The sequence below is a fragment of the Mastacembelus armatus genome, chromosome 21 (genome assembly GCF_900324485.2).
Source record: "Mastacembelus armatus chromosome 21, fMasArm1.2, whole genome shotgun sequence".
In the NCBI taxonomy this organism is placed as follows: domain Eukaryota; kingdom Metazoa; phylum Chordata; class Actinopteri; order Synbranchiformes; family Mastacembelidae; genus Mastacembelus; species Mastacembelus armatus.
The window spans coordinates 15,822,381-15,848,878 of record NC_046653.1 but is presented as its reverse complement, the minus strand read 5'-3'; the positions used below and the strand labels follow the sequence as shown (position 1 = coordinate 15,848,878).

General features: G+C 40.9%; 1 protein-coding gene across 3 annotated transcripts; it reads left to right on the top strand.

Moving 5' to 3' along the window:
• Positions 1-1,308: 1,308 nt before the first annotated feature.
• On the top strand, positions 1,309-26,458 carry gpm6bb (glycoprotein M6Bb). 3 transcript variants are annotated; one of them, XM_026294931.2, is made up of 7 exons: positions 1,309-1,459; positions 20,188-20,374; positions 21,134-21,290; positions 21,437-21,605; positions 21,850-21,923; positions 22,064-22,129; positions 24,455-26,457. In XM_026294931.2, exons 1-7 carry the CDS (start codon positions 1,456-1,458, stop codon positions 24,602-24,604), a joined length of 807 nt encoding a protein of 268 aa, XP_026150716.1. In that variant the 5' UTR covers positions 1,309-1,455; the 3' UTR covers positions 24,605-26,457. The 3 variants fall into 3 exon arrangements, with proteins under 3 accessions (XP_026150716.1, XP_026150715.1, XP_026150718.1); XM_026294930.2 differs by lacking the exon at positions 1,309-1,459 and adding an exon at positions 13,516-13,688 and having other exon boundaries at positions 24,455-26,458; XM_026294933.1 differs by lacking the exons at positions 1,309-1,459; positions 24,455-26,457 and adding exons at positions 13,523-13,688; positions 22,593-24,056.
• The last annotated feature ends 40 nt before the right edge of the window (positions 26,459-26,498 follow it).

Sequence of the window (26,498 nt, the reverse complement as noted above, 5' to 3'; positions counted from 1 at the left end):
ACCTAACCGTATGCACTGCTTAATGTCCGGCACAGAGACTTTATCTGATGTGTTTTGCTTCACTATGGCTCAGCCTATTACCAGTTGCAGGCCTGCTGTCTGCCAGCTGCTGTGCCTGTTGTAACAGCCAACACGGTGCTGGAATGTTCCTGTGCAGATTCTCTATTCATGCACATGCACACGCAGCACATGCACATGCAGCACATGCACATGCACACGCAGCAACTGTGCCACTATCACTTTATGCAGATGCAGATTTCTGATAAACTCAAGATACATCAGCCATATGTTTACTGTACAGTGGACATTTGGTTTTTGATAAAAAATAATATGTAACTGATATAATAAACTGAAATATATCCCTTTATCATACTTGCTCTGTTGACCACTCACAGCTCAAGCAGATTTTTAATGGGTCTTTGTAACTCTGGGGTTGACCAGTTAAATATTTGCCTTTTTGAGCCTTTTGTGTTTGCCATGTTGGGCAGATGCCCTGTTTGACCATGAAACAAACCATTGAGATTTGCCCACTTGGCAACCAATGAAAAGACTGGATTGGATTAGGGGGTGCTCAGACCTCCTTGGATACCGGATACCAGCACACTGGATTGATGGTGATTACCACTGTTTCTGTGAAGGCCCCATCTTTGTAAGAGACTGCTATTTATCCCAGCACAGAAGTAATGTCCAACATGAGAGACAGCTTTAAAATCAGACACTTTGTGCACTCATGTATGGACATATACATATGTATGTATAGAAAAATGTTTAATTCTGCAGGGTTTTGGACAGAGATGATGGGTAGATGGGGGTTATTTTGGAATGGAGTGGTTTCAGTTTTCATTCAGAATACCATGATTATATTTTTTGTTGTGTTGTGCTAAATGAAGAAGAAGATATGACCTTTCTGGCCTAGGTCGGATTAGGAAAGATGTCCTATGGCACAGTGGTTGGGATTTTTCTGCATCCAGGTGGTCAGAACAGGGACTTTAATGCAGTCTAACACATGCAGTGGCTTTGTATGGCTTCCTACTGAACAACAGCACAGAGAAGACCTGCTTGTTTTATATGGTAAAATCATTGTATTTGATCAACTTCATGATAACCAACTTCATGCGATAAACCAGTCATGTCTATTTACCGGAGGACTTGGACAGGAATGAGTTTAGACAAAGTGACTCATGATGAGTCGGGTGACCAGTGACACTTCCTTGATGAGATCTGAGGAGATGTGTGTGTGTGTGTGTGGAGGAGGTAGCCTGAACGAGCTCCGTCCTCCCATCAGTAATCCCCCCTGTGTGGTGACGTCACGCAGACTCTCTCCAAAGGGACGCGGCGCTGAGTGTTTGAGCAGCCAGCCGGTCAGTGCGCAACCCAGGACGCAACATCAGTGTAGCTGGGACTCAACTTTAAGCTGATCGCCAAACTTCGGACGCTTTTGGGAAACTTACAAAAATGGGTAAGTTCCAGTGACAGATTCTGACAGTAGAGCCGAAAGACGCACGGAAACGTCGCCTTTCGTGTTGACAGCGCGCTTCATACTTTTGTTTCTGTCGCTCCCACTGTCAGGACGCGCAGATTGCTTTAACATCAACTTCAACTTTGACTTTTTTTTTTCACTCCTGCCAAAAACTACTGTGTTTACCTGAGCCGGTTTTTCAGAGAATCAGCATTAGAGCAGCCTGCTGAAGCAACTCGAGGAAAGCGATTAGGGAGATTAGGTCTGTCAGGATTCCTGCAGTCAACTCTGTTCGAATCTGCCGAGGTGTTAAGTCCAGATCAACTTGTTGCTTCTGTTGTCTGTCTTACTATCGCTTTCAGCAGGGCCTCAGTGCAGAACTACTGGGATACACGGTTTGGTCAAAACAGTCATGATTAGCAATCATTGATCATTATTAGCGGTGATCAGCGGTGATTGATCATGTCTCAGTGTGTTGTTATGCAGGTGAAAGGTTGCTTTGTGTATTTCCTAACCAAACTGATCAGTGTGTTTTTCTGGTAAACACTGACTAAAAGTTACTGGAAGAGAAACTTAACAAGCAACACATTGTATTAGTCAAATGCTTTGCGTGTCATGCCAGATCTTGTAATTGCTATTTGAAGTCCCAAGTGTTGGCCATCTGTGCTCCCCACCTGGGGGGATGCATGGGAGGAGTGAAGCGCTCATGCCATGGATGTTTAGTAACTTCGTGCTGACTTTAAGACTTTAAAACTGTGGTAAAACTGTGAACCAGATGGGATGTTACACAGGAAATACACTGAGATTTCAACTCCCCAACTGTTCTCACCCTTCACTGCAACAGATATTTAACAGTGAAATGACTCAGACTGGATCCAAAATTTACAGTTGTGCCACTTTTGACTGTTTTGCATTGGCTCTGGGCAACATTTGGAGGCTTGTGTTGTTTTCCACAGTGCAGCTGAGGCCAGGGAAGAACACTGTGTGAGAATGTGTATCACTGCTCATTAATTCGCCCTGAAGCTCTCACAGTGGAGTCTTTGTGCTCCCAATTTGGAGCTGCTCCTTTGTGCGACTTCAGTGGCTCTTAATGTAGGGAGAGAAGTTCACTGATTGGCAAGTTTCAGAGCGGATGCCCTGTGAACTCATTCCGGACAGACCCTCTTTCACTGTCTCATAGAGGATATTACTCTGCAGGGCAGTCGACCTTTGTGAATTGTCTGCTTGCTAAAGCTCCCGGTTTTATATTCAGAAATTCTCTATGGCCCTTTCAGAAAAAAAAAAAAAAAATAGCATAGCCTGTTGTGTGCATTTGGTGGCTGTGAAGGCAGCATTTTGTTGGGTAAGAGGAGCTGTTGTAATAGTGCTGTGGTATGATTTCCTGAATGAAAACTGGATATACTTTATGCAGCCTAGAACAAACAGGATGTCTTGAAGCTGTTTGTGTGCAGAGCTGTGAAGATGTCACTCAGAGGCAATATAACTTATGTCTGATTTGATTTCACTGTGACCTTCCCCTCACAGTATGGCCACATGTTTTTCAGAGAGATTCTCCTCTGTCCTTGTGGTGAACGATTTAACAGCGTTTTGGCCTGTGGTTGGGATGTGGGAGGATAACTTGGCATCAGTCCACTCAGCTCTGTACAGAAGGAGACAGCGAGGACATTTTCCACAGATATCTTCTTTGGTTATTGGTGTTAGTGCTGTGACAGTTATCCATCCAGCAGTGTTTGGTTGCCTCGATAACATTTTTGTGTCGGAAGGACATCAACGTTCCCATTGACTTTTGTGAAGGTGCATCAGAGGGTTAAACACATGAGAGAAAGCTGTAGTTTCAGCTCTGCTGTATTTTTCACTAAATCTCTTGGCAGCCTTGGAGACATTCCTGGAAAAAACGGTTTAGAAGCTCTCAGTATCATGCAGTGTGGAAATCATCTTTTCAATTTATGTCGCTTATGCAGTTTAATTATGTGCATAGCATTCAAAGCTGTTTTGTGCCAGGAGATTCATATAATTAAATACAGCACATTCTAGACACGGCTGTAAACAAAAATGTGTGTTCTTTTTGGAACCAGATCTTGATTGCAAAAATGAAAGATTGTTTTTCCTCACGGAAACTATTGAACATTTTTGTATTCAGTGTGATAGCCTTGTGGAAAAGGTCATCGAGACGAGATGCAAACCAGATCCAAATGTTACATCATTGTTTTTGAGTAATTTAAGAGGAAGAGCGTTTATCTCAGCTGACAGCGTTGAATGCATATTTAATCAAACAGCTTTTAGGGAAGTTCAACAGCTCAGCTGTTACTGAGTCATGGATTGCTAGTGCACATGTAAAAGCATGTACTGGTGTCAAATCTTAATAGGTTAATGACCAAAGACTGCATGCAGATCCACACGCACGGGACTTGGACAGCGCCCTTCCTAATGATTTTGTCTGGAAAGTGTATCTGAAGTGTCACCTCCTCTTGTATTATGTAGTGTTGTGCATTCGTGCTCCATCTCAACTTGGATGTCTGGAAAATGTCTGATTATTCAGCTCCCAGTCAGCAGCAATCACTGTCACAGACACATGCAGTGGAGTGTGTGTGCTGTGACCCTGCATCCTGAGTCTGAGGAGAGGAAAGACCCAGGACTGCTAACGCTGCTAGTGGAGGTGTTTTTTTGTTTTTTTTTTTTGTTTTTGCACTTTTGGAATCAACAACTTGTCAACTGATGGCAAAGCCGTAACCAAGTATCAGCTAATGTGCCACTGCTTTTCGTTCTCTCATGCAGTAATGTAGGTCATACGCTCATGGTTCTGTTCCCAAGGGATGCAGAGAAAAACACACAACTGCAACAATGAGTCACTGCAGAGATGGTCAAAGGGTGCTGAGAGCAAAACTGACCTTTGCTGCTTTGTGTTTGTTTGTTTGAATCAAAGCAATCTGTTGTTAACTCCTCAAAGATGCCTCCTTTGAATTTCCTGAGTCCAAATAAAATATGCGCTAAACTTTTATGGCTGATCCCGCATTTTTATGTCACCATCAATAACTCCTAAATTGCTTTTCAGCTGTGGTTTGCAATCATTAATTACACAGCATATCCTCCATAATGAGCTAGTTGCTGTCATAGTTAGAAGACTTTTGGGCTTCTTGCCATTTGGCACTGGATTTCACTGAGCATCTTTGGTGATTATATGCTTGATGAGACCATGCACTATTTTCTCTAAAAACCAGATCTCTTTAGTTCAGTTGAGAGTTCATACATTTTCCTGATTCCCTTCCTGCTTCACGTTGTTTCCTCTGAAACCTCCCTCCTCTCTCTCTTGAGGTCTCTGGTCCTCTCTCATATTCACTACCTTCCTCTCCCTCTGCTTTTTCATTTTGTTTCCCTCCAGCACTTCAGGTCTGCCACAGCAGTCATGTTAATTTGTTGAGCTTAATAACTCCTCCGACAACAAAGAGGGCCATTGAGTATTGTGACATGAAATGATAGGAATAGAGGTCCCTGAGTGTGGATGCTTGTTGAAGCATGTGCCTTGGCCATCACTTTTACTAAAGGCCTATTCACAGTTGAACAGAAGGGATGCGAGTGGGTGCGTGGGTGACTCTCTGTGTATGTGTGTAAGTTCGTCCTTGTTCAGGAGATGTCACAGTCACGCCGCCACATGGTACAACAGGATGACATTTAAATATCTGAACATAGTCCCAGCGGTCCCTAAGACCACAGCTTCTCAGATGTACACAGGCAGCTGGATCCTAGGCTTGTATTAAATATGCCAAAGATATAATCTGTCCTTTATTTTCTCAAACGTTAGAAAAATGCCAAATCCTGCATAATAAGGTCAGATTGGAGTTTTTCCGCAGTGTTACAATATGTTGGCAACCTCGCATTTACATAGAATGCCGAGGTGATATTTGCCATTTGAGCAGCAATCTGGATTGGTGTTTTGGTCACAGTCTGATGATTGTTCCAGAAAGCCTGTGGGAAATAATAGATTGGGGGCAAAGGCAAAGAGCCTCTGCAGCTAATGAACATTCAGTCAGTCATTCAGCAGGCATTCAACCCCACTGCAGGATTTTCTGCTCTCCACAGTAGACAACACTACAGCACTTTGATTTACTCTCTCCATATCACATGATCAGGGGACAGTAATGCAAATTGTCAATAATGTTTTCCCAGAATGACCTATTTCTACACTGAGGAGGTGGGCAAGCTAAATGATTGATGATTTCAACACAATATATTCATTCTTCCTATTTTGGATGAATGAGTATAAGTGTAAGTATGGTTTCAAAAACTTTTATATATACAGTTATTTAGTAGCTTGGTGTGACAACAGAAACGAGAAGAAATATCAGAGGCTCCAGCTAATTTTTCCCCGTCAGATCATCTTCGAGAAGTGAGAGCAGAATGCATTAGTCTGCTTTTCAACTGTGGGAGCCTGTAGGATTGAGCTGTTGGCTCTGTGCCCACTCAGTGTATTCAACCCTCCACAGATAGGTCTTTGTCCTGAGCGCTTTTACGCAGCTGCTAAACAACCATAAGACAAAAGCATCTGGGGTACCCCAGCACACCAGTGAGAAATGTTCACCATATGAAGAGCCGTGCCAGACAGCCTGAGACAATTTGGATGAAGCCAAATGCTACGCTTGGGATGGATTAAGCAGGAATTTAAATGAATACCCATGAAACCCCTTGATGACTTTTTTTTTTGGCTTCTACATTCAGAATTATGTGTAAACTCTGATCTAAGATATATTTTTAAATAGGTTTTGTGTGATCATACTGTCACAAAAAAGTGACTCGTGAAGACTTATTTTTTCACAGTCGTGTTGCTCATCTAAGATAAGAAAAATGCACATGACCCCCGTTTGCTCATGTTGTCATGATGCATGTGACAGAGTGAAATCAGAGTTGAAGGCCATTGAACACAGATGCTCTCTTGGGGTAGGAATCACTTTCCTGTCCAAGAAAAAGTTTCCAAGTGAGAGTTTTTATTGTCTTCTTATTATCCTCCAGAGAAAGGCTGGAGAGGCAGAAAGAAGCAATTCTGTCATGCATATGAAAATCTGCAATAGCTGAACTTTTATAAAGACAGCTGCAGGAAACCCAATAGCTGAGGGGAGACTGTTTGGGGAGGTTTCACAGACAGAACGGAGGTTTGAGAAGACGTGTTTCAGTTTGACTAAATTACTGAACGCTGGATTTGAAAAAAAAAAAAGTAATATATTCAATTTGGAATAGTCAGTACCCATGCAACGGGGTCATTCGGTAATGTGTGATGCTTTGACCATTTGCACACTTCATGGTCTTTTAAGGCATTTGCGTCAACTTAATTACTGTGTGTTCAATTCAGAGGAAAACAGAAAAACACCAGTTAACAGCAGCTTCAGGGGAGAGGAAATCCCAGACGTTTCTGTCTGAAAAACAGCTTGACATTGTAACCACACACAGGCCAGAGGAGAGATCAGTTAGCGGTATGAATATTACAGCTACGCTACTGAGACATCTCATAAGTCATCTTAGCTTTTGACCTCTGCTCTATGGGAAAACAATGCTGTAACGCTATAGAATAGCTTCAAATGGAAAAAAAAGAAAAGTAATGTTGGTCACTCAGTTTCATGTACAGTAACCTCCCTGATTTTCTATGTTGATTGTTTTTATGGTAATTTGAATTTGAACAATGGCATGTAAGTTACATGAGCTTTTTATTTCTGCACTGAAAGCTACATATCTGTCCTAAATGTTTTGACAGGTGAATTTGAAATTATTAGTGATTAGTGATGTACAGTTGTTTATTGATTTTTGAAAAAAAAAAACAAAAAAAAAAACAGTATTTAACCTGAGGACCAACATGTCCATGTAGGCAGTTGAGGTATCAGGTGCAGGTTCTGGCCAACTCTGGGGTTCTGCCCTTCCAGGATCCAGCCGCAGGACACCAGGCTTTGAGACACAGGAAGCGCACCTTGTTGAACAATGGCATTAAAGTGATCTCTGTGTCTGACTGTTGTCATAGTGCTGACAATGAATCCTGACATGATGAGGTCTGACTGGCTGGTCTGCTGAGTAACACCAGTGCTGAAAGGACGGCATTTCTGCGTATTCTACCGAGAGTTCGGGGAAGAGTGGTAGAGAGTTTGAAACGGATAAAGCCTTAGGTCAGGGGTGAGAGGTTGGTGGCATCAGAAAGAGGACAAAAGGTCTGGTGAGAGAATTGCAGGGGAAAAAGATCCCAGCAGCTTGGGGAGACAAAGGGGAGACAAAGGGGAGACAAAGGGGAGACAAAGGGGAGACAAAGGGGAGACAAAGGGGAGACAAAGGGGAGACAAAGGGGAGACAAAGGGGGGGGGGGGGGGGGGGGCATTCGTGGGAAGCAACCCCAAGATTAGCTGGAGTGTCATCTGCTGTTTTCATGTCACTGTGCTTCATGTCTTTATTGTGTGTGTGTGTTTGTGTGTGTGTGTACACGTGTGAACTTGTACTCCTATACATTGTCAGGACGAGTTTGGGATTCAAACAATATGAGGGAGGGCTGTTTTAAAGTTTTAAAGTTTAAGCTTTGGTTTTAATGTTAGAATTAGGTTTAGGTTTGGATTAGAGAACGTGTTGAGTTTAGCCATTTAGTCAGGATGGTTAGGGCATAGGGAATGCATGTCAGTGGGTGTCCTCACAACTATAGAAAGACAAATGTGTGAATGGATATGTTCACATGCTTATGGGGTGTGGCGCAAGGAGGCAAATGACAGACTGTAATTTGCCATCCCTACTTATTTCCTTATGATTTAAACTGGATGCTCTTTTGTCAAGTCGTACAAAAGGCAACTCAGTGGTCTGTGTTGGGCTAAATATAAAAATGCTTAATGAGTAGCTATTGTATTTATAGGATTAAAGCTGCTGTGATAAGCAGTTTGGTATTAACCATGGATCAGAGGACTACCTGAAGGTGAAAGGTGTTTCTCATAACAACAAACCCACAGAAAATGATCACCTGACTTTACAATTCCCGTCAGCTCTACAAAGATTTATAGAATATTTTACCGCTGTTTTGTTTTTTTTCTGTCTTTTCCAACCACAGGAAGTGGCACCTTTTAGCAAAAAATAAATAAATATGTAAATGAATAAAACCCTCACTGTATCCTACCTGCCCAGCACTAAATAACAGACTAAAAGTTAATGACTACCTGCTGACTGTGAACTTAATCAATATCAATTAGTAAAACTGTAGTCTGTCACCTTAGACGGGGATTGTTACAGCAATATGTGCTTCTGTTTGTTTATAATTGATGTCATTTTGCAGCTGTAGCCCTCAGTAACATTTGACAATGTGATTATTATATTGCAATGACTGCCTGCTTCTAAAATCAATTTTTTTCTCCCCTCACAATTTTCTTCCACCTATGAGACACATTTATACCAAAGATGCCGCTGAATGACATGTATGATCCCTTGCTGTGAAATAATAGTATGTTTTATACCTCCTGATTTTTCTTAATGACAACTATTCAGGGGTAGCTGGCTATTGTCATTATTCGCTACGTCTTGGCAAAGGATTATTACAATACAGAAAAGACAAGAGGTGATTATGTAGTATTATTCTGACTGGATAATGGGGAGAGGTGTTTGCTTTCAGTGTCTCTTGGCTGGGCCTTGGCTCCGTAACATAAGTCTGGTGGGCCACAAAGACAGTGGAGCCTCTTCCAGACCAGAGGCATCATTAAAATATTTAGTGCACACTGAAAGAATAACAAACAATTACCCAGAGACCTTTACTTTTCTCCACAATGGCAGCAGTTTATGGCCTGTGTGGCGGGATTACAACTACTATAAACGTCTCCTCTCTCTTCCTCCCTCACTCTGTTTTACGTATCTGTTTCCTGACATTGATTTGCTCTTTTGACTCCAGAGTTAAATTATAAAATTCCTCATCTTTAATAATTTTGATATTGGGTTAGTTTTCTGTTGGACCTAGCAGTGGTGCAATATCCAAGGTAGAATAAGCTTGAAAGAATGGATAATATGAAGCATCTGTGTCTCTCACTATCCCTCCAACACACTTTGGCCAAAACCACAGTGGCTGTGGAGATGCCAGAGAGTCAGGGTTGTGAAAAAAACATGTCTGCCAGGCATCCCTGACAGAGTGTTGCTTAATTTCCAGAGCTAATGTGATAGTAATACAAACATGCAATTAAGAGAAATGTTGAGTCAGATCGCCTGGGAATAGTTTGGTCAAACACCGTAATTACACTGGAGACAAAAAAGAAATCAATCTGGAAATTGTACAGTGGAAGAAATGCAAAAACATGAAGGTATGCTTATATTAGAAATGGGTCAAATTTAATAGCAAAGTTGGATTTCCACTATTATGCAGTTAGAGGTTAGGCATGCTTGAGTAGCAGTCCTCTTTATAATTCTTCAGCATAAAAAAAAAAGTTCTGTTGTTTGCTATGATGTTTTGCACCATAATGGGATGCAGATATTAGTTTAAAAAGAATTTTTTTTATGTTGGGTGATGGCAGACTGAGGTTGAGACCTTGGGTTTATAAAATACACACAGTAACTCTGTGGACTGATGAATTCTACCCACAGCCAGAATTTACGTGAGAGAGTAACTGTACTTCAACAAAGTCTGCTAGGAATATTATGTTAAATATCATTTTTAGTCTTAGATTGATGGGTATCTGTGATTTCCAGACATTGTTGGTAAAAAGGCTATTATGATTATTATTTTATTATGAAAGCTAGATGTAATTTAGACTGTTGGTCAGACAAAACACTTTGATTTACAGGAAGTAATGGACTTTCTTTTTTTTTTTTTTTACTATTTTCTGACTTTTGAATTTGAATTTGAATTTATTTATTTTTAACAGGGACAAACACAACAATACATTAATCTTAAAGGAAAATATGCTTTGTGTCAGGTTTTAGCAGAACTGCTAGTTTCCACCTGTAGTCCCTGAGCAGGTAGATGTTAAAATAAATACAGAGCAATTATGTAAATGACAAACATATAATCAATAAAACATCCAAGCAAATTTTATAAAACAGTGATCCACACACACATCTGCAATCCTCATCGTCATTCACACATAAACACAGACTGATTATTCATACAATTCACACACAACAGTTCAATGTGTACATATCTGATTTTTTTTTTTTAGGGGTAAAAAAAATTAGGCTGATCCCTGAATTCAGTTTTGAGTTACAGGTGCCTATAATAAAATACATTATAATATGCTGACTGTTTTAATAAGTTACATTTTTTTCATTGTTCAACAGTTATGCAGAATTTTGTTATTTTGTAGAAAATGGGTCAGCTGATCAGTGAATGGATCTGTATAATGGGTTTGTAGTGTGGGGCTCTTGTAAACCAATCAATGACTTGGATTCAGCACGCCAAACATGCAGGCAGACATACAGAGCAGAATGACCTATGACAAGAGCCTGCATTTAAATCTGGGTCAGTAATGCCACTGCAGTACATAGGAATGATGCTGACCACAACAAACTGGCAAAACAGTGTTTACAGAAATGTTGGTCTCCATTTTGGTAATATGCCATTAACTGTACAAGAACAAGAGCAGCTAAATATCCTGGTATATTTAGGCAATCAGCTTGCTTTCTTGTTTTGGTTTCTCCTTTTCGGCCTTCACGCTCAGTCATACCTCATATAGACCACTCCTCACACCCTTTTGGACAGGATCTGTTCTCTGCCCTAGTTCAGTGAGTCTGGTTTCTCAGGCTGCTGTGTTGCTGTCAGTGTTTAAAAGTGGTGCCTGGGCCTGGGCACAGAACTGATTCCCTGAGAACTCCTTCCTCAGTGTGAGCCAAGCAGGGCTGCAGGTCTTCACGGGTGACCGAACTCTGAGGAGCTTTCAGAAGCCCAGTCTCACAGTGTGAAAGGTTGACAATTAGTGAAACCTCCTTCACCATCAACATTCAGAGTGTGTCCTCAAGTAGGGGAGTGGTGCTGTCTCAACATAAGAGCTAAGCATGCAGCAGTCGGACTTTACCTTCCACACGCACATGACTATTCTCACACTCAGCCTGTCACAGTATTTTTTTGGTAAAGCTCAGTCTCCGCAGTGTTTTTCGCTCTTTGTGTGTCTTGATTCATTAATTTGATGTCACTTTACACAATATTATGTCACTAAACTCCCATTAAAACTCCATTTATTATCATACAAATCAATTAAATTACAGGGTTTGATATAAAATGGACAGGGGAAAAACCCACAAATTATTAGCACGCATCTCTGCAGCTCGACACAAGCTTCTTCATTACAGCCCCTTTATGTAAGTTCTGTGATTTCTTAAATTGTGCTTGCATTACCAGTTGTCTTCAGAAGCAACATATGGATTTCTACAGTGTTTAGTTATATAAAGAAGAAAGTGTTAAGTAATTGTAACATTATTTGTAACATTAACATGTCTCCTAGCCTGATCTACAAGCCAGTCAAGCTTAACTTCAATTGATCACATTTGTCATTACTCATAATCAAAGGCACATGTTTTGTTTATAGTAGAATCAAGAATGTATTAAAGTTGGTCTGAAAACAAAGTTGGACCAGGCTTGATCACATGTTTTAAATTTTCTTCTACATCTGTTCAATAAATTCAAAGATTTTAGACTCTTAGAGGTTTGCAGATGATCATTGGATGGTTTTGATTTTGGTGCACTCATTAGCTTGGAACTGCCTGTTGTGATGCATTTAGTCCTGTGTGTAATCTACCTCTTCTGGAGCTTCGCTTGACCTCCCTAGTTCAATTAATTGGAGATCACAAGAACAGCTACCTCTACATCAGCTGTATTCTCGCATATAAAGAGTCATTTCTATATATGGGCTGAAGTCTCTGTTCCCCACTTCACAAGGATGATGTCAGCTCTTTTACAGGGCTAATGGTGAAAAGGCTTGAAGATTAGTACGGCATTTGTTGTTGTGGGATCCCTGCTAAGTTCACTTCCCTGACCCCTGAGGCTCCCCTTCCCTACTCATCCCCCTCCTCTCTGAGGTCTGGTATCCGTGAGAAGACCCCACTCCAGCTCTGCTCCAGCAGCCCCCCCCCTCCACCCTCAACCCCCCTCCAAACTGCTGAAAAGCCTTTCTCTCATTAGCATGCCCCTGGGGCTCCTCAGCCTGCTGCTGCCAAACAAACACAGCCAAGATCTTCTTCCCTGTCTCCCTCGCTGTCTGTTTCTCTGGTTATCTTTCGCTATCTATCTTCCTCTGTCTCTATTTTTAACAAGTTGTTTCTCATTATATCATCCTTTTTGTTTTTGTAGCAGCCTTGCATTTCACCATGTTTCTATCCCTCTGGTTCTCTGGATCTCCCATTGTCACATGCTGTTTCCTCTGTTGTTTGTATCAGCCCAGAGGACACTGTGTCTCCCTGTTTAGGAAATGTTGATCTGCCTTTCTTTCCTCTGTCCTTTTTATGAGTTACAAGCCACCAGATGGAGGGAAGACAGCGGTCAGAGGTTGCTAATGTATGCTGCAGGAGCAGGGGGCATATGGTGGAAATCACAAGATGGAGGGTTCATCCTCTGACCTACACCGCGGGCACACACATACACAGGACTCCCTCTCTTAGGGTGTGCTGAGATAGGATATAAAAAAATGTGATTTAGTGCCTGTTTGCTTTCCCAACCTGCCTGTACAGTAAGAGTGGTTCTCATCTACAACTGAAGTAGGGGTCCCTGCTTCCCATTCACAACCCCCTCACTGATTCACCAAGCCCGTTCTCGACAGGCAGCTCTCCCTGCATTGCTATTCATGGCACTATACGCGAGGAGGGAGTGCGCTCAGGGCATGTGTGAGGCATTTGTTTGCATCAAGAGGACAAATTAATTTGACTCAAACCGAATGCTCAGAGAGTCACTACAAACACAACAGATGCATGTTTTTCCTGTGAAATTGGATTTTAAGTGATGTGTGACTGGGGAATGCAAATAAGCCCAACTAAAATACCTTCTGCCTCTTACTCACTGGGAGAGAAGTGTGATATACAGTGGAGCGGTGCCTTTGTGAGGCAGGACGAGACGAAAAGAGCGAACGTGCAGGAGAGAGCGAGAGCTGGAGAGAGAGCAGGGACGTGCGGTAAGCAAAGGCAGTGAGAGGAGAGAGAGGAAGGGGGCGATAAGAAGAGAGAATTTGCAGAAAGGAAGCATTTTTGCTGGATGGGAGAAAAACAACCATGGAAACTTCATCAGAAGACAACCAAGTCGAGAGTCGGGACAAAAGAGGTACCAATGAGCGCTCACAAAGAGCCAGTTCACTTCTTTTCACTGTTGTGTTTACTGGGGCTTGAACTTGCTCCAGCCTCCTTGGTTTCACTCTTCACAGCAGGAATTTATATTTTTCTGGAAAGTCAGCACAGGCTCCTTGTTTCAGTGTTTGATTTCCATTACAAGCTGTGCATCATTACCTCCACAAAGCTGCTGTAGGTGTCATGCGTCAGTTGTGTTTTGCTTGTGTTCCTTCTAATTAGTTTAAGTCTGTGAGATATTTACAGCAGAGCTCAGGGTGGATGCTGTTTTGCCGCTGGTTATCATCAGGCTAGTGTCATTTTAAAGGACAATGAGCCTGTTGCAGAATCAACAGCAGATCAATCAAACCTCAGGGCATGTTTGACTTGTTCTTTCAGGGAGGACTGATGATTAATGAGGTGAGTGAGGGGCTGGCAAAGCCAAAGACAAATGAACCACAGTTTACCCCTCTCACAAAGAGACTGCCATAAGGTGTGTGTATATACTAGAAATAGAGAGTGTTATTAACTTGCTCACTCTCTTGTAGAAATCATCAGGGAGCATTGATTTTTTTCTATTGCACTTCGTGTTGAACAGCTACCTCAGGTAAAGTATTGTACATTCACACAAGTACTTTTCCCAAGACGGGTTGTGGTGTTAGCCTGCTTAACAATGTAATACTCTGCTAAAGAAGACTGTAGCTCTAAAACTTCTCTTTTATGTATTTGTGATTTTAATATTGGAGTGATATTCTCTAACTTATGTTTAGTTTGAAATTAAATGATGAATTATTGCATTGTTTTAGTAAATTTACAACAATAATAGATACAGTCCACAATGCTACTGAGGATGATCCTGCAGCCAATACTTGCAGACAAGCCTGTGTGGCTACGTGCTTGGGTTTACCAGGTCTGTCCAGCTATGTCCACCTTGTGGATCACGTGGTAATCAGTAGGAGCTCTGCCCTTCTGAAATGTGTAAGACATACAGCCACATATCTGACGATACAACCACAAAGTTCACCAGTCTTATGCCAATGGTGTTCTAGCACCAAGTACACTCACGAAGTCCCTACAAAGGACTATGAGATTCCTGGTAGTATCCTTTCCAGGATCCCATCCAGACACTCCAAGAAGCCCAGACACTCATTCCCCATGGATTGACAACACAGTGGTGCTGAGGCAGTGGCTCGTAGCCTCAGGTCCGCCCAGTGAAACAGGTCTATGGTGGCAGGATTTGTTACACCCAGATACCTGCCTCTGCCTTCTACGTGGCTTACACTACAACTGACCTCAACGTCTATCCCTGTGGGTGCTGGACATACACTGTGGCAGCTATATGTCATTTTTTTCAGGCTTTGCCAAACCAGCTCAGCCACCATGCGCTCACCTGGAAGCTCACCACAGAAGTTCGAAAAAAAAGATAGACTCCCCCCGTAATGTGCTTGAAACATTACATGAATCATATTTGCACATTTACCACTCTGCTTGTATCCTAACGCACATAAACATTTATTATACATTGCGACCCTAATTGCCTCTTATTGTCTGTCACTGAATATGCACACAGCTCCCAGCTTCTTTTACACACAGTCATGGGTGAGCTGCAATCAACAGCTGTTAGCTGACAGAGTATGTTTCCCTTGTTAGATAAGTACAGTAAACAGAGAGAACACTTTGACTAATTTCCCAGCTCAGATCTCCCTCTTCCATCAAGAATGTTCATTATAGCCATTATGGTATTTTTAAGTATTGCTTCTGTCGAAGTGGAGTGCATGGAAAATGAGACTGTTTCTCATAAATGGTGTTCTGGCAGCTCACCCCATTGGAGCAACAAATAACAATAGCTCTAAACAGACACATCTGTTAGCAATGAGGCTGGATTCTAGATTAAGACTGGATGGCGTGTTTAATGGCACTGGAACCTGATTTGTTGTTCAGGACTGAGGGTGAGATGGAAGAGTTCAAGTGTCTTATTGCAAATCGTCTGTGTCCAAGTGTGTTTTTTTTTCTCTCTGTGTATAATATAAATACTTTCACTTTGTACATATGATTATGTGATATGTGTGTTTATCTTGCATGTGGTTCTTTGTTTGGGTGAGTGCATCTGTGTTTGTGTCTAGTGTAGAAGGTTTAAAACAATACTGTTGGTGTTTCTCTACAGTAAGCAATAAAAAACAAAACTTTAGATATTTTTCCACTTCCCACTGAAGATTCCAGCTGTTGGAAGGTTTCATCTTTGTGGTGACGGCTGGCCCTGTTCACATGATGGCTGTTGCTGAAGGATGGAGGGTGGTGATGAAGCAGGGCCAGCTGCTGGGGTTAATGTAATGACTCTGAGCTCAAGCAAACTGATAATGCCTGGTGAGACTAACCCGCTTGCAGGCACTGGGGCACACATTTGTTTCTGGGTCTGTGCTGTATAGTGTACACAGCTTTTTTATCTTCCATTTGCTTTCTTTTTTCTTATTATCAAATAAAGTTACACAGTATTTAAATACTATAACTGAAAAAATACCAACCCCTTACTGACACACGGTAAAGCTGGAGAGTTTTGGGCCACTTGAAATCTGGGACCCTGCTTTGCCTGTTAGGTATTCCAACTAGGATGGACTAGACTTTGTTGCTCGTCCTCTGTTTGTTTATCTGTCTGCAGGTCTCCGTCCAACTCTATTTTCCTGCAGCTCATGTTGTTCTTAATGAACCATCTCATTCACACACTGGCTGATTTGAGATGTACTGACAAACAGGATCCTCCTGGAGTGTGAAGTGGCTGCCATGGCTCATTGTGGCTGAACTGTGTGTAGTGCTATGGGGGCGCAGAGGATGGAGCTCAGCAGTGGGCTTGTCCCGGGCCTCGAGCTTGTGGGCCGGAAGAGCGGGGCCGTGGTTCACTGCCATTCTGAATGGCCCCCGAGAGTCCAGTGTGATGGACAGTCTAGGGCTGCACACACTGGCTCTTTGTGTCAGAGCTTTTTGGACTCTGTCTCTATTTTTTCTGTCTCTCTCACACAATGTCACACATCTTTATACACACACACTATTTCCTACACAAGCGTCTTTTTCTTCCTCTCTCCTCGTGATCCCAATGTGGTCAGTCTATTCTCTGCTGTAAGGCCTGACATTGTCATTACAGAACAGTCCCTAAGTTGTCTGTGTTTCTCTCTCTCTGTTTTTCATTTCTCTCTCCTCCTCTCATTCATGTACTATAACACTGAGTTGGAGAGTAGAGACTCTTGAAGTGGTTTGGAGGTTTAACAAGGAGTATTAGTCAGGGAGCATGTGAAAGTCATCAAAGGGAAAAGGCCCAACGTGACTTTCATTTATAGTGCTGCACTCAGAACGAGCCAGCAGGATCCATTTAGGACAAGCTTGTCGATTAGAGGCTCCCCAGCTCCTAATGTTATCCCCTGTGGAGGAGGATGATTTGAGCTAAAGTTTGCATCCTGTAGTCACAGTACACTCAGACAAAACAGTCTACCTTAGTGGTAGACTCTCTACCACATAATGAAATACACATTTTCTTTTAACCCGTAAAACCAAAATTTATATTTTGGTTTTTGGGGGATTTTTTTTTTTTCATACAAGAGTGATAGCACTGTTCTCATCTAACTCGTGAGTGTGAGAATTTCCAAAATTATCACTTTCTTCCTTTAACTCAACATTACCTACCTCGAAAAGAAAAACGAAGCCACCTCTACTTTGAATGTTGTTTCTGTCTCCCCTGGTGTCTTAAGACCAAGACTAAAGTTTTCACAGCTTTTGTGAACAGAGTGGTATTCCTAAGGTTGCTAATAGCTGTACCATGTCAGCTGTGCCAGTGTTGTTTTAGTCAGCCAAAACAAAGTTCTATTAACCTGCCAGCACGTCGACTGCAGCTGTGAAAATAATACTTCATATTTATTGTGCTATTAAGCATAACACCCAATAAGACACAACTGAGAGAGAGATGTGTAACTAATGCCCTCATGCTGGCTGGATGGATGTTTGAGCAGCAAACCACATCCATTGAATGGACCAACCTCATCAAACATAATGTACAAGTTTCAAAGGCACAAAGTTAGGCTGGGCACATCCTAGATAATTTCCACATCTTCACCGATTTCAAAAATTTGAGAGACTGCAGACATATGGACAGTTTCAACCGATTTGTTGCTAATCCTCTGAACGCACACACTAGACAATCTGACCAGACTGGGAGATTAGAGATACTGATACTGGGAGACACCTGCCATTTATAGTAATGATTTTACATTAGCGATTCTGCAGAAACTCATGTGATCAAATGGGACTTTGTGACCCATGTTTTTTTTTTTTTTTTTTTTTTTTTGTTTGCCCTTTTGTGGCGTGTCTTGCACAATACTTGACATACTTGACACTCATGTTGTTGCCATAATTCAACTTTTTCAATGTCCCATTTGGCTCAGGTTTTATTATGATGAGCTTCCATGTTTATGAACCATAAAAGTTCACAACATCCATTTGGTGACAGTTGCTTGCTCTCATTGGCTATAAATTCTGTCAGACCATTACCGATCAGGAATTGAGGCTCAATCAGGAGCAGTAAAATCATTATATAGATACTATACACTTGTAGATTGTTTAGACAAATAATCTGAAGTGACAAGCCTCAAATCAGGCCATAGCTCAGTGATTACAGGATGGGGCAAATCAGGCCCAAAGCTGGGCCAATCTTAGCATGGAAGGTTTCCCCTTGACAAGCTTTGGGGGAAGGTGTTCACATGGTCAAAATATTTCATAGCATTTGAAGCATTTCAGAAATTTTTTTTTTCAGATACAGTAAAATTCAGGCAGTGCAGGCAGACTGACTGTCGTGGCATCCAGGATCAGTTTTTAGACAGCTGATCCCAACGGAATAGTGGAACCTTTTGAAGCAGGATTTGAAACCAAACAGACACTTAAGCAGTTATGCTGATTTCATCCATGACATGTCACAACTGATTGCTGTCAAACAAATTAACAACAAACCAATGTGACTTTTCTTACTGCCCCTGTCACTATTTGCAAACATAATACTAGAGAGAGTTTCTAATAAAGATAAACCGTGACCACACTTTTCATATGGAAACTTTTCCCTCGTTTCAGGAGGGTGAACCTTACTGCCAGGAAAGTATGTTGTGTGGCTGGAGAAACAGTCCTGCACAACTTCTGAGAGCTTGTCGATTTATAGCCAAGACATAATCTGGATCAGAACTACCTGACAGTGACATCCCCAAGGGCTGCTCTTCCTTTAAATGGACTGTATTTACTTTGCAGCTGGGCTTAATATCCTGTGGAGGTCTGTGCTCTGACTCCCAGCAGCCCACTCACCCTCCCTGACATGCTCATCAGAGAATTGTGGGCTGCGGCATAAGTTAGCGACTCTGCTGCGGGCACACACATTGAGCTGTGATTCACATGTTGCCGTGGCAACTCCTATTCAGCCACCATAGAACAAGAATGTTTTTTGTCTCCCTGTACTACACAAACAGTCAGACTGACTGACTGTAAAAGCACTGGCCCAGCAGCAGTATATCTGTTTTAATCTGCAAAGAGCGCAAACAAAGATGAACTTTCAGAATTCTTGCCTCATGAAGAAGCAAGCGAGTAGAAAAGAAACTAAAGTTTTCTCTCACTCATCATTGTTGTTTCATTATGGCCAGTTCAACTAACTGAGCTGGTGAACACTGTAGGAAAAAAATGGTCTATTTATAAATCTGGCAGATGTAAAGCAACAATCATTTGGAGATGTATTTGTGTCCATGATCACCTGTTCATCATTACAACCAACTTCTGTCACTTCACACGTAGTCATTTAAATCCACTTTTATTGTAAAAATAAGAAATATAGCAGCTGTCAGAGCTGTGAGAGCTTTAAAACAAACAGCCACTGACCTGAATGTCCTATGAGTCTACTGCATCCTCTCAGGCACATGTGGATCTGATTGGAAACATACTGTGGTTTGTTTGCATGCGCCCACAGACTGGGCATTGTATTGACTGGCTTCTTTTTCACAAGGCATAAGACACACTGGATGAGACAGGCCCATCTGGGTCGCTTCATTCCCCTAGTGTGAGTTGCCATTGATTTCCATTACAGCTTGGCAGATACCCATTCCTCTGACCTGCTGGATGGCCATTAGTGCCCTTTAAGCATAGTGATGAAATGTCACATGAAACATGAAAGGCAGTGTAGACTATAAAATCCCAGCAGCACACAGCGAGCTGTACTGTTTCTGTTGCTAATTTACATTGCGGGAAGGGAAGGAAGTGCAATGCACAAAGCATGACTAGAGGCAAATTCTGTAAAAGCCTATTTTGAACAAACATGTCTGCACTGTTTCCTTTCCACCGCAGAGACTTTGTTCTTTCAAAATTGAAAGCCTAACGTTCATTAATGAATGCAGATGAGTGATCTGATCATAAAACACTGTTTCATGACATAAACAATCAATGACACAATCCTTTCTTTTTATCTTTATTTTTTTTGTGCACAGGTTGCTTTGAGTGCTGCATTAAATGTTTAGGCGGCGTGCCGTATGCATCGCTGGTGGCTACGATCCTCTGCTTCTCTGGTGTTGCCCTGTTCTGTGGCTGTGGCCATGTGGCTCTCACTGGCACTGTCACCATCCTGGAAACCCACTTCTCCAAGGTCACCACTGATCACGCCATGCTGACTGATGTGTAAGTGACATCATACCTCATACTGTGTGCACTCTACATGGCTGCTTGTACCTCTTGCCTGTGTGTGGGATACAAGTAGATACTGGTAATTATGACATCCTGGTAAATATTGTTATTTTCCAAAAAACTGTGTAGAAAATTTGTTCTTACCCAAGCAGTACAATAAAAAGAGGTAGATAGTAGTTGTAATGAGAGTGACTTATGTTGGGATGTTTTAGCTGATAACGTCTCCCATGTTCACCTTATCCCAGCAGTCCTATTATGGACTTATTTTGGTTTAACAGTGCATCCATTAGTCCAGACTATAAAAAAGGAATGTCCAAAGACAAGACTGCACATGTTTTATGGTGGTGTAGATTTAGGGGTGCACTGTTTATTTTAGGAAGTCCACAGGGGCAGTTTGTTTCCTGGTGGATCATTTTCTGAAGACATGGATCACCTTTTATCTCCCCACTGGGGCTGAGCATCTCACTTCATGCCCTGGGGAAGCAAGGTCACTATTTCAATCATAGCTGTTGGCTTATGATTAATCAGCCAGCCAAAGTTGCTTGAGTTGTAAAGACTGAATGGAATAAATTAGAAATTTTCCACACCAGACAGTGGTATGTTCTGTTATTACTTTACCTGACATTTTAGTGGGTCTCACCAGCTGTTGCATTGAAGGCTAAGAACATGTTAGTCATCGATTTTGTCTTTAGTGTTTAGTAACCCGTTGCATCTTCACTTGCGCAACTTATGTGTGACATTGTGCTTTAACAGAATACAGCTGATGCAGTATGTCATCTATGGCATTGCTTCATTTTTCTTCCTATATGGGATCATTCTGCTGGCTGAGGGTTTCTACACAACCAGCGCAGTCAAAGAACTGCACAGCGAGTTCAAGACCACCATCTGTGGACGCTGCATCAGTGGAATGGTATGTTAAAACAACTACCTTGCTTTTAAACACAGAGTGCTCAGAAATGGTCGAACACTATAGGAAAACGAGGATGAGGATGAATGTGATGGTAATTAGTTTACAGCAGATGTAGTTCGATGATGCTAACATCTCTGTGTCCTCAGTTTGTGTTCCTCACATACATTCTGGGTGTGGCCTGGCTTGGTGTGTTTGGCTTCTCCGCTGTGCCAGTCTTCCTTTTCTACAATATGTGGTCTACCTGTGCCACCATGAGGTCTCCCATGGCCAACATCACCAACATTGACTCCATCTGTGTGGATATTCGTCAGTATGGTAAGAGAATAGCACTCCTGCCAAGAATATCTCATATGTTCTAAGAGAAATAGCAAATATTAGCACACACACACTCACTCACAGACATTTTCTTCTAACTCTTAAATTACATCTTTTTTCTACTTTACATTATCTAGAGTGTCACATGAAACCTCCATTAAATTGAGGGGCTTTGCAGATTTGATTATTATTACCGTTGTCCAATGAATATGAATGTATATGAAACCTGAATTTCATGTGACAGGAATTATCCCATGGAATGCCACACCAGGCAAGGCCTGTGGATCTACACTAGGTGACATCTGCAACACCAGCGAGGTAAGATGCTGTTTATACGCATTCAGACAAATGCCATAAGAACCTCAGCAGTAGCTGATGTAGAAATCACTATTTTTTTTTTTTTTCCCCAAAATCAAATTTTAACTGAAGAAGAATCACCGTTGTTTGTTCTTTTCCAGTTCTACCTGTCGTATCACCTTTACATCGTCGCATGCGCTGGCGCAGGAGCCACTGTGATTGCACTGGTAAGTTTACGTCCAGTCTCGCTGTCCTCTCTCTTTAGCCCATCTTTGCACGGTTTGTATCAGCAGATCATGTGTGCGCCTCTTCTCATTGCCATATGGTTTATGTAACCACACTGATGAAGATTACAAACAGGCTCTTGCTCTGTTCTGGTTTCCATTTGCTGTTTACCATCTGCTTAGATGCACATGACCCTGTTTTTATTTTTGGAGGGATGGAACAGAGGGCAGTTGACCTTGCTTTTTGGGTATCATAAAAGTGTCATTGGTAAACATCTTAATTATGACTTTCAACCACAAAATCAAAGATTTTACTTGGTTCTAACATGTTTTTTTTTTTGTTTGTTTTTTTTTTTTTTACTGCGTTTTACTGCTGAAAACTGACTGGTCACTTTACTAACTTGTACTAGTGACAAAGAGGTCACCAGCATGTTCTCTTACAGCCTTTTCTGTTCTCTTCCACCAGCTGATCTACATGATGGCAACCACTTATAACTTTGCTGTTTTGAAGTTTAAGAGTCGAGAAGACTGCTGCACTAAGTTTTAAAGTGTTTCAAGAGCACAGTATAGAATTTGAAGCCTTGCTAATTAGAGGCAGTTGCCACTGACAACAAATTAACGAAAAAAAAAATTGAGAATAGAAAAATCATCATCTATCCATTAGTAATCACATGAAGTGTAAATAGCTGATTGTATGCTTCCTTTAGCATTTGGTATCCAGGGATATTGCTTGTCTGAGGACACATGGGAAGTTGTCTTCAGAGTGGGGTGGTGTTTAGTTGACTGGTTTGTTCTGCTTCCCTTGGCACTTACAGTATAGAAATGTCACCAACAGTTCTTATAGAAATGTGCAACGTTATAAATTCACACCAGTGTTATTTATATTTGTAAATGCGTGAAGCTGATTTTGACCTGCACAAAGGCATCCACTGCACGCATGGTTCAAATAATGAATTGACAGTATTTACATGTAGCATGCGGCACTTCACCTTGTGTAACAGGACGAGCATCAGCTGACTGCAGTCAGAGCTGAAATGCGAATTTGTGCACAAACCCCCTGTGCCACATATGAAACATAAATGTAAGATTTATGCAGGTTGTCCACATTGGAAATGAGACCAATCTGATCAAGACACAGACCGCATCAAACACATATATGTACAGAATAATTCTCTGAAGTTAGTCTGTGTGGACATCTGATGACAAATATTGAAGGTGTTCACAGGCTTTATTGTTCATTAGCAGTTTTGGTGAAAGTGAATTCTAATGATGCATTTAGAAAAGGACTGCCTGTAGTGGAAAGGTAGCAGTGGCCAGATGACATCATTTTGTCGGTTTACTTGCTTAGCCTTAAAATTTTGTGCCAATCCATAAAACCATGAAGTGTTACACAGATAATATTAACTATTATTTCTTTTGCCACAAGTAAGATTCTGTAGAGAATTTAAAAGAAAATCTTACATGGATGAGTATTATGGTGACCTCTTGTGTATTGTCAACTTCAAAGTAACTGCACATACCTAGCACAGCACTTGATGAAGGGTTAGGCCAGTACCAAGGGTATACTTCTGCATGAGGCCCTAAGCCTTACTTTACTTTCATGTATTTTATGAATAATAAAAAAAAAAGAAGAAATTTTCCTATTTTAGGGTAGAGTAAATGTATTTTTTTTTCTACGAGAGCTGATGCTGGTATAGCCTCAGTTATGAAGTTTATGGTTTGTTTCATACATTTTCCTATATTCTTTCTCAAAGTGCCATTAAAGAGCCATTTGTTTATATCTTAACACTGAGCCTGCACGCTTACATTTTCAGATTCTTTGACCTGTTTATAGCTACTTATACTCCATATTTCATATATTTAATTTTGTCGTTGAAGACTGTAGCTTTTACTTTCTATATAAAATAAACAATGTTTGTTTACAAAAGCATCCCTACGTGGTTTATTTCTTATAAATTTGAAAGAAATACTGAGATGCATGTATCAGGGACAGATGAACAAAATGCTGTATCTCATGCTTTGCACTAACCTCCAGCATTCTGCAGCTGCATCAAGCTTGCATGTACACCTTCTCTTCTACTCATCCTTACGCCTTCAGTGTCGTTTCTGTTTTAATGTCATTTTTGCATAGAAAGCTAGCAACTCCAGTATTAGCAATGGTTTTAACAGTAATGTTACAGTAGATGTAACATTTAAGTTTTTTTAAAAGCTTAACTTTATGTTTGTGTATGTCTGTGATGTACTGTACATACTATAGCTCTGACTCCTGTAGCTTGCTTTGCATCTCTGACATGCTCACCGGCCATCCACCTCACCCTTCTCTTCCAGATCCACTTCCTCATGATTCTCTCAGCAAACTGGGCCTACCTTAAGGATGCCAGTCAAATGCATGCCTACCAAGACATCAAAATGAAGGAAGAGCGGGAGCTGCAGGACATCACCTCACGCTCAAAGGAATGCCTCAATTCCTACACATAAGGATATAAGCCCTCACATAAGTCCACACAAACACACTCGCACACATACAAAGACACAAGACACTGTGGCTCCTTTGGACCAACACAATGCTCAGCTAAAATAACCTGGCAGCTGCCCTGACAGTGCACAGTGCTAACTAGGTTCCTAACAAACTAATGCATCAGTGTTGCTTTCTGAACTAACTCACCACATGTTTTGGAACTGCTTTGCAAGTTTCATTCAGGCTGATTTTTAATTTTCTATTTTTCTGGAGAGGGAAAAAAGATTTGAATTCTGATATGTACTCTTTAATTATATCTCTAGCCCTTTTTATAGCCAGTTTTTGCTGGTGATGCTTGAGACATTGCACTATTCTTGTTCAATGCATAACAATGATGGGTTTTTCGCAGTCTTGCTTCTTCTGAGCTGTTGGGGCCACGGCTCAACAAGAGAATGTATACCTTTTTATATAACTTTTTTTTTTTTTTTCAATTCTCAGTGCTGATGCTGAATTATACACAACATGAAAGACCTTACATCCAATTTGACTTAGTGTGTAGCACTAAACTGACACAAGATTATTACATGTTTGACATCAAAGTAAGGAAAACGGTCAAATACACAATATGCACCATGTCCTATGGTAAAAGATTGTTTTATGTGCTGTCTGATGCTAGAATTCAGAAGTATTTTATTACATTACTATCTCAGTTAGTGATAATTGATTGGTAGATTCTAATTTTCATGGCCTACATTAACACTACCTCAGGTGTGCACTAGAGCCTAAAGAACAAAAATGCTTTGCCCTTATAATGTTATGGTTTGAAAATCCCATTTTAACTGTCATAAGATGCCTCAAACACATTGTGTGTATTGATGGTTATTGACTTAGGCAAATTAATTTTAAAAAATCCCTTTTTAGCTCATTATCTGATGTAAATTCTGCACCATATGATGTAGTTAATTTTGAAACGTATGAAAAAAAAAACTTAACTACCATGTTCACTGGTACAAAAAACAAACAAAAAAACTATAGATCTAAACGGATCTAAAGAACTAAAGGTGTGAACTGTTACGGTATTATGTATTATATTATACGTATTATTTTTTATTTCTTAATACAAATACCACTTAACTTTTCTTTATTTTCATAATACATCGTTTTTGAAGTACAACTGTAATGATGCTGACATAATTACTCATGTAATCTTTTGTTTCCATTAGTTGAGTTACAGGGTTAACTTGATGTTTCTTTGTTCAATGAAGACAACTGTTGATGCAGTGACACACTGACATCAGTAGTAGGCAGTGTTTGCTTGTGTCCCTTTTTCTAACTGAATACAGATTGTGTATTAGGTAGTAGTTAGTTATAGGTGTTTTTTTTTTTAGGTTATTTTATTCAATTCTAAGAATGATCCTTATTTTTGTTGCCTAATAGTTTGTAGTTTTGACTCTCAAAGACACCCTTGTGAATTACTGCTTCACAACTTTTGTTCATCTTTCAAGTAACAGTTGCTACACCAGTTTATATAAATTGTACAGCAACCTAAATTTATCCAAAGTAAGAATCTTGACTTTCTGCCCAGTGTTTTACACAGTATTTGTGAACCTTGTAGCACCACCCTGCAGTGTCCTTTGCAGAAATAACAGCTGCAGGTGTACAATGGCTGAAATAAAATATAGCAGATGTACATGCAGCTAATGTACATCGTATCTCATCTTTGTATGCTGTTTCCTGTTGAATCAACCAAAAACTAAAGAATAAATCCTACCTATGGATCACAGTGAAGACAATGATACAGCATCGTGTTCACCTGAAAACTCCTTGATGATGATGATGATGATATGACTCAACTGACCTGTTTACTGTTTTTATGAAAATAAAATAAAACAAACTTTCTTCCCTGGGGTGAGT

Excerpts from the sequence above, each read along its gene's own strand:
- gpm6bb (XM_026294930.2), top strand. The coding sequence starts at position 13,640 with ATGGAAACTTCATCAGAAGACAACCAAGTCGAGAGTCGGGACAAAAGA. Across the intron at positions 21,291-21,436 it reads GACGCTGCATCAGTGGAATG|TTTGTGTTCCTCACATACAT; the intron begins GTATGTTAAAAC and ends CTGTGTCCTCAG. Across the intron at positions 22,130-24,454 it reads GAGCCACTGTGATTGCACTG|ATCCACTTCCTCATGATTCT; the intron begins GTAAGTTTACGT and ends CTTCTCTTCCAG.